The sequence below is a fragment of the Zingiber officinale genome, chromosome 8A, assembly GCF_018446385.1.
Source record: "Zingiber officinale cultivar Zhangliang chromosome 8A, Zo_v1.1, whole genome shotgun sequence".
Taxonomy (NCBI): domain Eukaryota; kingdom Viridiplantae; phylum Streptophyta; class Magnoliopsida; order Zingiberales; family Zingiberaceae; genus Zingiber; species Zingiber officinale.
In genome coordinates, this window is record NC_056000.1 from 99,064,077 (window position 1) to 99,078,608 (window position 14,532).

Genomic DNA, 14,532 nt, shown 5'->3' on the forward strand with positions numbered 1-14,532 from the left:
GTGACTGTGGGGGTATTCTGCTGGTTAGCCTTTAAGGTGGCTATTTCCTGTTGCTGTTCAGCTAGCTGCTGCCACTAATGCTGTAAGGTCTGGAGGAGGCACTGAACTGCCTGCCTCTTGCTGGGGCTCAGTAGCTAGTGCCCTTCTAGCTGGGCGTCCTCGTGCCATTTCTAAAGACATAGAGAACATAACATAACTAATGTAATCACAGTTATATAACTACTGATATCATGTTTAAAACTATCACATACTAACAAGCAGTAGGCATATAAATATGAACTGTAACTAGAAAGCAAGAACAATAAAGAGAGTAGGGGTATTCCTACTTGGAAGCTGCAGGTTCAATGCTGATGTGTGTGTAGGAAGTATGGAACACTGCTCTTATACCACTCTGTAACGACCCACCTTCTACTACTAGGCTGTAAGGCCGATCGCTACAGTTATACTGTGCTAAACTATTCCCTGACCATCACTAGAACTAGATGCGGAAGCTGTGCTAATTAAAATTTTACTAAAACACTGACATTTCTTGGTTCTATACATGCTAAGGAAGGTAACTAACTACTCATAACATGTCTTACCTTCCCCATGGCCAAGGAACTGGACTTAGACACTTCCCTGCTGATACCAGGCCTCCCAATCGATCCACGGATCGATTGGAATAGTCGGATCGATCCAGTGATCGATCCAGCCGGCTACTGTATGCGGGACATAAGTTGGATCGATCCAGTGATCGATCCAGCATGCTACTGTGGACGGGACGATAATTTGGATCAATCCAGGCTGTTCAATCGATCCAGTGATCGATCTCAGGGCTCTCTGTTCGCGACTGAAATGGCTGGATCGATTGGCTGATCGATCCAGAGGCCTACTGTTCGCGGAGCAGATTGCCCAATCGATCAGCTGATCGATTGGAAACCCTCGAATCGATCAGCTAATCGATTCGAGTTACTGATTTCATGCCAAATGTCTGATTTCAGCATTGTTTCGTGCCTCAACCACATTACAAGTACTAAAATGACTAAGAAACACTCTAATGACAACAACTAACATTCTAACAACATAAAAGAGGTGTTCTAAGCATAATAAAGTGCATGGTTAACTAATTCGTAACGATTAACATTCTAAACTGCAAGATGATAAAAAGAAACACTGAAAAGTTCTAAGGTTTGAAATAAAGCTTGCTAAGGTTCCTAAGATCTTCTTCCAGGTTCCATCCACACACATCCTCATCAGTGCATTGACCTCCAGCCTCCGCTAGTCCATCTTTCCTTTACCTTTATCTGCAGTATAAGGAAAAATAGAATCTATAAGCTTAAAGCTTAGTAAGAAACCATCTACCTCACAAAAACATGCAACGATGCAAATATGATTTTAAATCATGCTGTTTAAAACATATGCTGGATATACTGAATAAACTAAGCATGGCATGGCATATAAGCATACAATCATGGCATATCTACAGCTAAACATAAAGTCATCATGCATATTCACAAGGAAAAAGTAAGCTGATACTAAGAACTGAGCTACGCTAATACTGATCTTCTGCTAGAACTGTACTGAATTCACGAACTAATTTCTGAAAGGTTGAAAACCATATACATATAGTAAGTGAAAATACTAAACATGCTGCTGAGGGCCCGACAACTGTACATGCTATGCGCGCATCTCTAACTAGACCCGGGGTTGCAAGTCCCGAATTTAGTAGAGCTACTAGGTTATCTAAACCTAGGGACCGACTATGGGAGCCCAGCCCAATGGATATCTAATCCAGTACAGTGCCAACTGAAAAGTAAAATACTGAGTATAGCTAAACTGTTCTAAATTGCTGTTTCTAGGTTATCTGAACCTAGAGCTAGGTTGTCTGAACCTAGAGGCGACTGTGGGAGCCCACCCATTGGACCGTAGTCCCATGTAAGCTAGAATAAAACTAATTTGCTGTTTTAAATGCTTCTAGTGCATTTAATAAATTAATTAAGCTGTCTGTCACTGAGTTAGACCTTTAATCAAGCACCTAGGATGCCCTAACTCTTCTCCCCATTAGGGAGGCCACCTCTAGGCACCCGACAACGTCTAACCTCCTATCTGAAGAGGGAAAACGTGTCCGGCCCATCTAGAGGTGTTCAACTAAACCCCTAATCTGCGAAGAGAGTTAAATACACCCTAGATATCGATAAAAATCTGCATACACCCTAACTAAAACATAAAAACTCAAACGGAAGCTATTATACTGCAGGTGAGGGGTTTCTTACCTCCTATTCGTAATTTCTTACGATTCTATTGGTGGAGACGACTCTTTCGACGATCTTCTCGCGTCCACGCGTTCCCCTCGCGAAGGAGAGCGTCCTCGTGCCGGAGTTCTCGCCGGAAGATGTCCTCGGAGCCCTAGGGAGAGAACCCTAGGTCTTCCTTGTGGTTGGCGCCGAGAGAAGGAGAGGAAAAGAGAAGGGGCGGCGTGAGGCTAGGGTGAGGAGAAATCACGGTGGAAACCAAAATAACTCTTCACCTAATTAATTTTCCTATTTATATTAAAGAATTAATTCGCCCAACTCCGATATAAATTTTATTGGTTCCCTTTCCTTTCAGCACGACCCTACTGGGTTCAACTGGTTACTAACATTATCCCTAGACCATAGGTCTCGGGTTTAATTCCCGCTAAGGCTGTTTTCGTTTCCTAATTATTCTTGCCGTTTCCGCTACTCGGAAAATTCCGGAAAAATATCTAAAAATTCCAGAAAAATCGTAGAATATTTATAATGCAGTTTCGAGAATTTTCGGGCGTTACATAAAAGCATAACAAAGATACACTATCAAGTGATTGATTTAAATAATGTTAATTTAATCATTTTATTTATACATGCTAAACTATCTAAAATGAACATATTAGATCATTTAAGCATAACATAAATAAAACTATTAACATGCATTAACATACATATAAATCATAGTACAAACATAAACATACCTTCCAAACAGTCTGTGTTTGGGGATGACTCCAACTATTCCATTTGTAGCAAAATAGCTCCTCATTGTTGTCACGAGTTTGTACTTTCTTCGTCTAATCCGGTCCACGATCGGAGTCCTCTTTCCAATACTTGATCGCACTAGAGATCAAGTGTCATTTTTCATTGAGACGATCAAAACGACTTCCTCGAAGATGAGGAAAGGGCTGGCCAATTACCTCTTCACAAGGGGTTGTCTAATATAATAGCTCTCAACAAGAAGCTACGCCTTCCGAAATTCTGCAAGAAGGTGGGCACCAGTAATGCTTCTCGAAGAGGAGAAGTAACAAATAAGGAGATTGAATTTTTCGATGGAACAGAGTGAAAAAGACCTCTATCTTCTTCTTTTGAAAATGACTACCAAAATTCTCCAAGTGAAGAACCTTACAACACTCCACGGAAGAAAAGCCAAGATTTTTTCCAAGGAAGGAAGAAGGGAAAAAAAAAAACTTCACTTCTCACCTCTTCAAGGAATTCTCAAAAGGAAAAACGTGGCTGCCAAATGTCGTTAATGGCACGAGTTGAGGAGATGGTGGGAAAAATGGATAACGTGGAGAGGTGATGAAAAAAAAGCAAAAACAATTTTCTCTTTTCTTTCCATACACGTTGAACCAAAATCCATTTATTATTAATTATTTTTTTTTAATTTCGTGGTGTAATATTTTATGTATTGCATTTCCTCATGATGTAAACATTAATATATTACATTTTCTTTTAGGCTTAAAATTTGAAACCCAATGTCTCTTCCATTACCTATTGAATTTTTAGAATTTTTCTAGAACCCAATAATACAAGTCTATTGTAATTATATCAACGATTCAATACCGTTGATACGACAAACACATTTGCTCACTATTACAATAATATAAATCAATTTATATGCTTTGTGTGGAACTCTTCCACTCTCCTTATTTCTATTGATTGGAAATCAATCTAACATTTGATCATATCAAATTTTATTTGTCAATACACTGTTTGATCACATCAAACTTTATTCGTCAAATTCAACTACTTGAACTTGACTTTCTCAACGGGAAATAGGGAAATCAATACTTGTATGACCCTCAATGGTTCAGGGATACAACTAGTCATGGGTTCACAACTCTTTGTGATTTAAGACTATACTTATCCTTTATTCGGGCATATCCTTAATAACCTCATCCTATGATTAACTCCTTAATTATAGGACATCACAACTAATTATGATTAACACCCAATGAATCATGGTAAGAGTGTCTAGTAGTATCGTCCCATGATTCCCTATGTTTCACTGAGTAGTGCTTACAAGAACCAGTCGATTATGGTTAACGTACAGTCTGGTCCCTTCATCTCATATATCCCGATCGAATCTACAACCATTGGTACATCGAGAATTATATATTGATTCGACAACCATGTGATATATCTTATAGTGATATCGCATGTGTAATTAGGAAACTCCTTTCCTAAAGTACATCTTACAGCTCTGATTAGATACTTCATTCACTATAAAATAATATATTACATAGGATATCCACACCTGTAGGTGTGTGGTGAATCCTGACTACAATACATTGACTCATATATGCTTCGTTACTACACCTAATCTCACCACCTGATGACCCTATTATAGTCGGTAAATGAGTCAAAGTGCAACCCCAGCATATAGAGTCTTAGTGTATTTGTCCTGGGTCATAAAGACTACTAATGTACAACTACAACCAAAGACTTATCCACTCAATAAATGATAACCAATTGGAAAGTCTGTGTGAGAGATGTTTGATGAACTCATCATATGATCACCCATCTGTATGTTTGAACATCTCTATGCCCTTACCAATGAAACATGGTACACTACATCACAGATGCTAGTCTCTAGCTTAAGCAGCCTTTTATCTTTGTTGATTAGGCGACCCAATTGACTAGAAACAAATTTGAAATATATAGTGAATATTGATGTATTTCATGATGACCATCATATGTACCACCACATCTCACTATAGTATATTCAAGGACTTTATTTATGCATATAGTATGGGTATAAAGATAAAGTAATGTCAAACTGAATTGAATTATATTAAAATAAAGGTTGTTTATTTACAAGAGTCCATAAACCCTAGCCAACAGTTGGCTTTGTAGGGCACCTACTCTAACAAACTCCCACTTGCCCTAATGCCAACTACTCACTAGTTTTAAACCCATCAGTTCGTGATGTTTTTCAAATGATGGTCCTAGCAAGGGCTTTGTAAGTGGATCAGAAATATTATCTACAAGGGAAACTTTCTCAACTGTAATGTCACCTCTTCCCACAATCTCTCGGATGATGTGGAACTTTCTCAATATATGTTTGGACCGATGATGAGATCTTGGTTCCTTTGCTTGTGCAATAGCACCAGTGTTGTCACAGTGAACCGGTGTTGGATCAACTCCATTTGGAATAACACCAAGATCTTAGATGAAATTTCTAATCCAAACTGTCTCCTTTGATGCTTCTGAAGCTGCAATGTATTTTGCCTCTGTGGTGGAATCCACAATTGTGTCTTGTTTAGAACTCTTCCAAGAGACCGCATCACCATTCAATGTGAATACATATCTAGAGGTTGATTTTGAATCATCCACATCTGATTAGAAGCTAGAGTCAAGATAGCCTTCCAATTTTAATTCGCCAACCTCATATGTCATGAACAAATTCTTAGTCCTTCGTAAGTACTTAAGAATATCTTTCATAGCTTTCCAGTGTAATAGACCGGGGTTTGACTGATATCGGCTCGTGACATTCAGAATGTATGTTATATCAGGTCTTGTAGATATCATACTATACATAATACTACCAATGACAGAAGCATAGGGAATGCGTGTCATCATCACTATCTCTTTGTCTATCTTAGGGCACATAGACTTGGATAAAGTTATACCATGACACATTGGTAAATATTCTCTCTTAGATTCTTCCATTAAGAATCTTCTAAGTATGGTATCTATATATGTGGATTGGGTTAGCCCCAGCATCCTCTTTGATCTATCTCTACAGATCTGTATTCCCAATATATAAGATGCTTCACCAAAATCCTTCATGGAGAATCTACTGGCTAACCATACTTTTGTTGACTGAAGCATTCCTACATCATTCCCAACGAGTAGAATGTCATCAACATATAGTATTAGAAATATTACTACGCTTCCACTAACCTTCTTATACACACATGGTTCCTCCGGATTTTTAATAAAATTAAACTGTCTAATTGTATCATCAAATATGAGGTTCCAACTTCTTGATGCTTGATTGAGACCATAAATTGATCTCTGAAGTTTGCATACTTTATGCTCACTTCCCACAAATGTGAAGCCTTCAGGCTGAGACATGTAAATCTATTCCTTAATATCACCATTAAGAAACGTCGTCTTCACATCCATCTACCATATCTCATAGTTATACCATGCAGCTATGGCAAGCAATATTCGAATGGACTTAAGCTTTGTGACTGGTGAAAAAGTTTCATCATAATCAATTCCTTGTCTTTGATTATATCCTTTTGCCACCAATCCAGCTTTGAAGGTCAATACCTTTCCATCAACTCTAAGTTTCCTCTTGTAAATCCATTTACATCCTATGAGAACGATTCCTTCAAGTGGATCCACTATTGACCAAACATGGTTTGAGTACATGGAGTCCATTTCGGATTTCATGGCTTCTAGCCATTGCATCGAGTTGATATCAGATATCGCCTCCTTAAAGGATCTCGGATCACATCCATGATTAAGATCATCCTGATTTCCTTCAAGGAGTAGATCATACCTCACAGGTAGTCTTGAGACCCTATTTGATCTCCTTAAAGTGTGTACTTGTTCTACTGTTATTGGGGTGTGGGCTCTATTATATTAGTGTGGAATCGTCTTGAACCTCTTCGACTTCTATCATCTCACCTTTTCTATCTAATAGAAACTCCTTCTCTAAGAAGTTGACATTTCTTGAAACAAATACTTCTATGTTCTTGGGATTATAGAAATAATATCCAACATAGTTCTTTGGATATCCCGCAAAATAACACAAAGTAGATCTACTATCCAGTTTGTCTCCCACTGCCTGCTTCACATAAGCAGGACATCCCCATATTTTCAAGTATGAATACTTGGGGGGGGGGGGGGGTTCCATCCATATTTCATATGGTGTCTTTTCTACTATTTTTGTATGAACTTTATTCAACAACATTGCCACAGTTTCGAGTGCATAGCCCCAAAACGATGGCGGTAAATTAGTTAATCTCATCATAGATCGAACCATGTCAATCATCGTTCGATTATGACATTCTGCTACACCATTAAGCTGTGGTGTTACAGGAGGAGTCTACTGTGAGAGAATCCTGTTGGGACCCCAAGGAGTTTTGATGTGAACAAACAAGTTAAGTTAGGTCCTATTTAGTTTAATCCTTGTGTCTAAGTGTGCCAGGAGCTTAAGAGTACATGAAGTTGAGCGGAAGACACGACTAGCGAGAAGGACGACACAGGGAGAGAGCCGACGGGCTCGGTGCGTCCGAGGGACGAGGTTCCATGGAAGAGTACACCGGTGGACGAGAAGAACATACGCCACGTTCGAGGGATGAGAAACCAGGGGGGAAGGCTGCTTGAGGAGAAGGCCGGAACTTGCATTCGAGTGAGCCCTATTCTGAATGGCTAAGATCACCCAAGCTAGCATAGCTGGAGCGGAAGACCCAGACCGAGACGAGCTGAACCGGAGCAGAGGGACCGGACCGTAAAAAGTCAACAAAGTTGACTTATGTGGTCCGGGCACTCAAAATCATTTCGGGCACCCGGGACCTTATTTGAGTCCGGGCACTCGGAACCCAAACTTTATCAACGATGATGTGGACGTTGACTGACGCATTGGGGGATAGAATTCTATCCCCCAGGCACCCGGAACCCTTCCAGACGCTCTGAACAGTGCTATAAATATAACACTGGTTTCAACAGTTAGATCAAGAACTTGTAATCCATTTCTATTTGCTCTATTTCTCTTTGTGTGTTGTTAACGCTATAAGAGGCTACTCCATCCGAAGGAGATCTTCATATAGTGCGCTTTATTCTCCTTGGATTAACAATCTTCTGATTGCAAATCAAGTAACTCCTTTGTGTCTATTTCCTGTTTAATTAGTCTCATTTTTTTTATTACAAGTATTCTTAATTTAGCTACAAGTCGAGAAAGGGATAATTTATTTTTCATGGTAATTCACCCCTCCTCTCTTGCCGACCTCCAAAGGGACCAACAAGTGGTATCAGAGTAAGGACGCTTCAGAAGGACTAACCATCGACCGAAGCAAAGCAACCAATGGTCAGACCAAGCATGGTTCCACCAAAATTCAAGGGAGACTTCGCACACTGGAAACGTCGTATGGAGGTATTCCTGAAAATCGATTTTGAATTTCATTTAATAATAAAATATGATTTTGTACCTCCTACGAATCAAAATGGAGAGGAAAAAGAAGAAAGTCTTTGGACGAAGAAAGAGCAAAACGATTCCGTAGAAAATAACCGGGCGGAATATCACTTGCTAAGCGTATTGCCACCTCAAGAAGTCAACCGCATCGGAAGCTACTCATCGGCCAAAGAACTCTGGGAAAAATTCCTGGAACTACATGAAGGCACATTCAAAGCCAAGCTTGCAAGAAGAGATATACTTCAGAACAAACTGACGAATATCTGTCTTGAAAGAGGTGAGAAAGTAGCCGATCTACACGCAAAGGTAAAAGAATTAATTACGAGACTCGAGAACCTCTGTGAAACAGTAACCAACCGGGACACCATACACTATGCACTCAACGACATTCCCAAAACTCTAGAATGAACCTCAATAATAGACGCCTACTACATCTCAAACGACTTGGAGGTAAGTACCCTAGAGGATTTTTTCTACTCTTGAATTACATGAAACCAGATGTGCAGGGATGTCAAAAGACTCAAGTCAAATTATGGTGCTAAATACAACCAAGAAGGATAAACCCGAGTCAGATTCAGAAGAAGATCAAGAAGCTTATATGGTAAGGAATTTCAAAAAATTCTTTATATCTAATAAATTTAAAGAAATGTAGAATAAGAAAAATCTAAGAAATAGAAGAAGGGTTCGTTGCTACCAGTGTCAAAAGAAAGGACACTTAAAAGAGGATTGCCTAGAACTCAAGAAGGATAAAGTCAAGATACCCAAAAAGCACAAGAATCTAAAAGAAAATTGGGACGACAGTTCATCGTTTGAGTCCAAAATATAAGAATATGCCAGACTAGCACTGATGGCAAGATATGAAGGGCAAAGTACATCAGAAGGCAACATCGATGAAGGAGGAGCGACTTTAGATGAAAGCAACGAAGTAGGGGGAGAGTCAGGCTTCAAGTCTGATATGGTAAGTGAGGTATGTTTCTTACCTCCTGATCAGCTTTATTATGGTATTAAGTCAATGGTAAAATCCATGTACAAATTAAAAAGTAAAAAATAATAAATTAAAAAATGATAACTTAGAAATAAAAAGAATTTTAGCAAAATCATGTCTATTAGAAGATCTTGATAAAGTAAGACTTGAAAATGATAAATTAAAAGAAGAAATCGAAAACTTGAAAAATTCTATTTGTTCAAATATTTCTGCTTTTAGAAATTATAGAGAATTAAACTGGTACTATAGGTTTCACAAAAGTCAAATCAGAAAAATATCAAAAGCCTATATACCTAGAAAATATCTGATTAACCCTGTAGGAAGAAACCTCTATTGGGTACCAAAAATTTGTTTAATTTAAATATAAAATTAGACCTAGCACTTTCAGTGAGAAAATGAAACATTTAATTTCTTTATGAGGCTTTGTCTAGAAAGTGGTTGTTGCTCCAATAACCAAGAAGACCTAGTGCCTCGCCACTGCCTAGAAGCCAAGTATTGAAATAAAGAGTTTAATTGACTAACTGAAAAAGTATTGAATTGAAATTACTTAGTGCTTTAAAGGGTTATGCAATGTGTTTTAGAAAATATTTTCAAACAATATCTATGTTAGCAAAAACTTAGGAAATTTTTAATATTATTTTTGTTAAAATTATTTATTCCTTAGACTTGTCAAGGAACCCTATTTTTGTATGTAATCAAAAGGGGAGAAGAATGTTAAGTCTAGGGGGAGGTGTATTTAAAATATTTTCATTAAAAAATCTTATTTATACTTATTTGCAAAATTATCTGTTTTTTCATTATGTTTGTTTTACTCTATCTTAACTTAGGTTGCTCACATTAAAAAGGGAGAGATTGTTGAAACCCCAAGGAGTTTTGATGTGATCAAACAAGTTAAGTTAGGTCCTGTTTAGTTTAACCCTTGTGTCTAACTGTGCAGAAGCTTAGGAGCACAAGAAGTCGAGCGAAAGACGCGGCTAGTGAGAAGGACGACACAGGGAGAGAGCCGACGGGCTCGGTGCGTCCAAGGGGCGAGATGCCGCGGAAGAGTACACCGGTGGATGAGAAGAACGTATGCGACGTTCAAGGGACAAAAAACTGGGGAGGAAGGCTGCTCGAGGAGAAGGTCGGAACTTGAGTTCAGGTGAGCCCTATTCCGGTTGGTCGAGATCACCCAAGCTAGCAGAGCCGGAGCGGAAGACCCGGACCGAGATGAGCTGAATCGAAGGAAAGGGACCGAACTACAAAAAGTCAACAAAGTTGACTTTATGGTCCGGGCGCCCGGAATCATTCTCGGCGCCCGGGACCTTATTTGTGTCCGGGCGCTTGGAACCCTTTCGGGCGCCCGGAACCCAAACTTTATCAGCGATGATGTGGGCGCTGACCGACGCGTTGGGGATAGAATTTTATCCCCCCTAGGCACCCAGAACCCTTCCAGGTGCCCCGAACAGTGCTATAAATATAGCACTCGTTTCAACAGTTAGATCAAGAACTTGCAATCCATTTCTGTTTGCTCTATTTCCTTTTGTGTGATGTTAACGCTGTAAGAGGCTACTTCGCCCAAAGGAGATCTTCAGATAGTGCGCTTCATTCTCCTTGGATTAGCATTCTTCTGATTACAAACCAAGTAACTCCTTTGTGTTTATTTCCTATTTAATTAGTCTCTTTTTTTTATTATAAGTATTCTTAATTTAGCTATAAGTCGAGAAAAGGTTAATTTATTTTTCAGGGCAATTCACCCCTCCTCTCTTGCCGGCCGCCAAAGGGACCAACAAATCCTATTCTCTTTTAGATAGTCCTTAGACTTTATTCTCAAGTATTCTCCACCTCGATCTGATCGAAGTTTCTTAATACTTTTTCCCAGTTGTTTTTCTACTTCATTTCTAAACTCTTTAAACTTTTCAAAAGATTCAAACTTATATTTCATCAAATATATATACCCATACCGTGAATAGTCATTAGTAAAAGTAATGAAGTAGTAATGGCCATATTTTGTGCTAACACTTAATGGACCACACACATCAGTATGGATCAAATCCAACATATCATGCGCACATTCCACTTGACCTTTAAAAGGTGTCTTAGTTATTTTTCCTTTCAGACAGGATTCACAAGTTGGTAGGGAATTTATGTCTGATGAATCAAACAATCATTCACTTACTAACTTAGTCATCTTTCTTTGAGAAATATGACAGTCTAGCATGTCATATGTGTGCTTGATTTGTATTATCTTCTTTTCTTTGTTGTTGATTGTGCTTGTATACTGTTTACTAGAATATCTTTCAATTTTAAGTTATAGAGATCATTTTCTAATTCACCAGTCTCAATCAAACATTCATCCTTGTAAATATTGCAAATACCTTTTGCAAATAGACAAGAATAACCACATCTATCAAGCATAGAAATAGAAATAATATTTTTAACTAAGTCTGGAACAAATAAAACATATCTTAAATACAACTTAAAATTATTGCTAAAGATTAAAGTAATGTCTCCTATAGCTTTTGCAGCAACTCTTGCTCCGTTCCCAAGTCTCAAGAAGGCCTCACCCTCTCTGAGTCCTTTACTTCTTGTCATCATCTGCAAATCATTGCAAAGATGAGAACCACAACCAGTATCCAATACCCAAGAAGTAGAGTTAATAGAGACATTAACTTCTATGTAGAGCATACCTTTGCCAGAACGCTTCTGAGCAATATATTCCTTACAATTGTGCCTCCAATGTCCAGTCTTATTTGCAGTGAAAACAAATATGTTCTGACTGATTAGGCTTTTTGGGCCTTGACTTCTTATTATGCTTAATCTTCTGCATAGGGGCAGAACGTTTCATTCCCTTTTTCTTGGGTCCTTTCTTGGATCCAGAAGATGAACCCACAAGGAAAACAGATTTTTCCTTTTTCATGGTTGCTTCATAATTTGCAAACATATTGACTAGTTCTTCAAGGGTAGCCTCTAGCTTATTCATATTGAAGTTAACCATAAAATTGTCAAATGAGGAGGGGAGAGACAACAATATGACGTATGTCGATAGCTCGTGTGGAATAACCAAGTCATGGTTCACCAAATTTTCAATAAGCCCAATCATCTTAACTCCATGCTTATGGACCGAAGCCCCATCTCGCATACGAGTCGTCATGAGCTCCTTGACAGTCGCGTGCCTGACTGAATGAGTCTGTGCACCATACAACTCTTGTAGGTGTATGTGAATATCTTTAGCATCCACACTCTCCTCGAACCATCTTTGTAGTTCATTTGACATTGAAGCCAACATATAACATCTTGCTTGAAGATTATGGTCCGACTATTTTTCAAGCTTTTCCAACTCATCAGGGGTGACATTAACAGGAGCCTCTTTTGGAGATGTCTTATCCAATGTATATGCAATCTTTTCAGATGTCAGTACAATCTTTAGATTTCTTAGCCAGTCATAATAGTTAGGTCCAGTTAATTTGTTCTTATCAAGTATCACAAATAATAGATTCCGAGATGCCATATTGAAAATATACTGAAATGAAAATAGATAATTAATATTACTAATTATTTTATATAATTCATAAGACAAAATATGTGGACTTTTATATTTTGAATTACCTCCCATTATTTTTGACATTTCCATCACCCTCTAATGGAAATGAGAAATTATATTTCCTTAGTGACTACATAGAGTCCAAGTAGCCAATTGTGATCCCTGAATGATATTAGCCGATCATAATTTCCCAAAGGTAGAACTCAATTATATCATATGCAACCTCTATGTAATTCGCCTCATGTTTGCTAAGGGCCCAATAATATGACATCGATTATCTTTGCGTGTCAAGCAGACCCATCAATGTTAGATTGTAATGGACGGTCACCATACGTTCCCTCAATGATATGAGCCAAAGTCATGGGAGTTCCACCCAATCCACATCACTTATGTTAGTGGAAGACATAGCTTTCCGACATCCAGGCCTCCCCAATGATATGAGCCAGACACTGACCACGGGTAGATTTCATCATGCAACCACCGTTGATGGAAGACAGTGAAAAATTTACTCTTTTATTTTTTCCCTTTATGGCTTGATATAAATTTTGAATCATATTCAAAATGAGGGATGTTAATTTAAATATTTATATTGTCACTCAGAAGATATAATATGTTTTATGTATGTTTGTCGAATTTAAGCAACTATGTTATAGAATAACATACATACATATATCTAATACTATATATCAAATATATCATATTTTAAGGATGAGCAATCAGTAAGAGCCATTTTAATCATCCTTCTTTCATCGTATGCATAATATTAAATATTTTATATCAATTAATTAACAATTAATTAATTGATCAACCTATTCTTCTTGTTAATTATTTAAATTTGACCACAAGATTATCAACTAAATTGATAAATCAATTTATCTATAATCAATTTTGGTAAACTAATTATTATAGGTAAAATCATGTTTCACCCTAATATGTCACCAAATATTTTACGCGGTCAAACTAATTAATATGAACATATTTACTTTTGACTTAAAGTCTATACGATAACCAATGATAACTTGGCTCTGATATCAATGTTGGACCCGAATTCGAAATTCGATGATCGTGTTTCTATACTCATATACAAAGCGGAAATTTAAAATTTTATTTGTAATTTAACAATTAAATCAAAGGAGTGTTCGTATGGTTTTTAAAATAAACATAAGCATGATCTTTTTCTAAGCTTGCATTACAATCTAACCATATAACTAAGATCTTAAAAGCATAACAAAGATACACTATCATGTGATTGATTCATATAATGTTAATTTAATCATTTTATTTATACATGCTAAACTATCTAAAATAAACATATTAGATCATTTAAGCATAACATAAATAAAATTATTAACATGCATTAACATACATATGAATCATAGTACAAGCATAAACATACCTTCCAAACAGCCTGTGTTTGGGGATGACTCCAACTATTCCGGTTGTAGCAAAATAGCTTATCGTTGTTGTCATGATCTCGTACTTTCTTCGTCTAATCTGGTCCACGATCGGAGTCCTCTTTCCAACACTTGATCGAACTAGAGATCAAGTGTCGTTTTTCGTCGAGTTGATCGAAACAACTTCCTCGAAGATGAGGAAAGGGCTACCCAATTAC

General features: G+C 37.7%; 1 protein-coding gene across 1 annotated transcript; it reads right to left on the reverse strand.

Moving 5' to 3' along the window:
* Nucleotides 1-12,125: 12,125 nt before the first annotated feature.
* Nucleotides 12,126-12,653, reverse strand: LOC122011082. The gene has a single exon (XM_042567518.1). It carries the CDS (start codon nt 12,651-12,653, stop codon nt 12,126-12,128), a length of 528 nt encoding a protein of 175 aa, XP_042423452.1.
* Between the last annotated feature and the right edge of the window lie 1,879 nt (nt 12,654-14,532).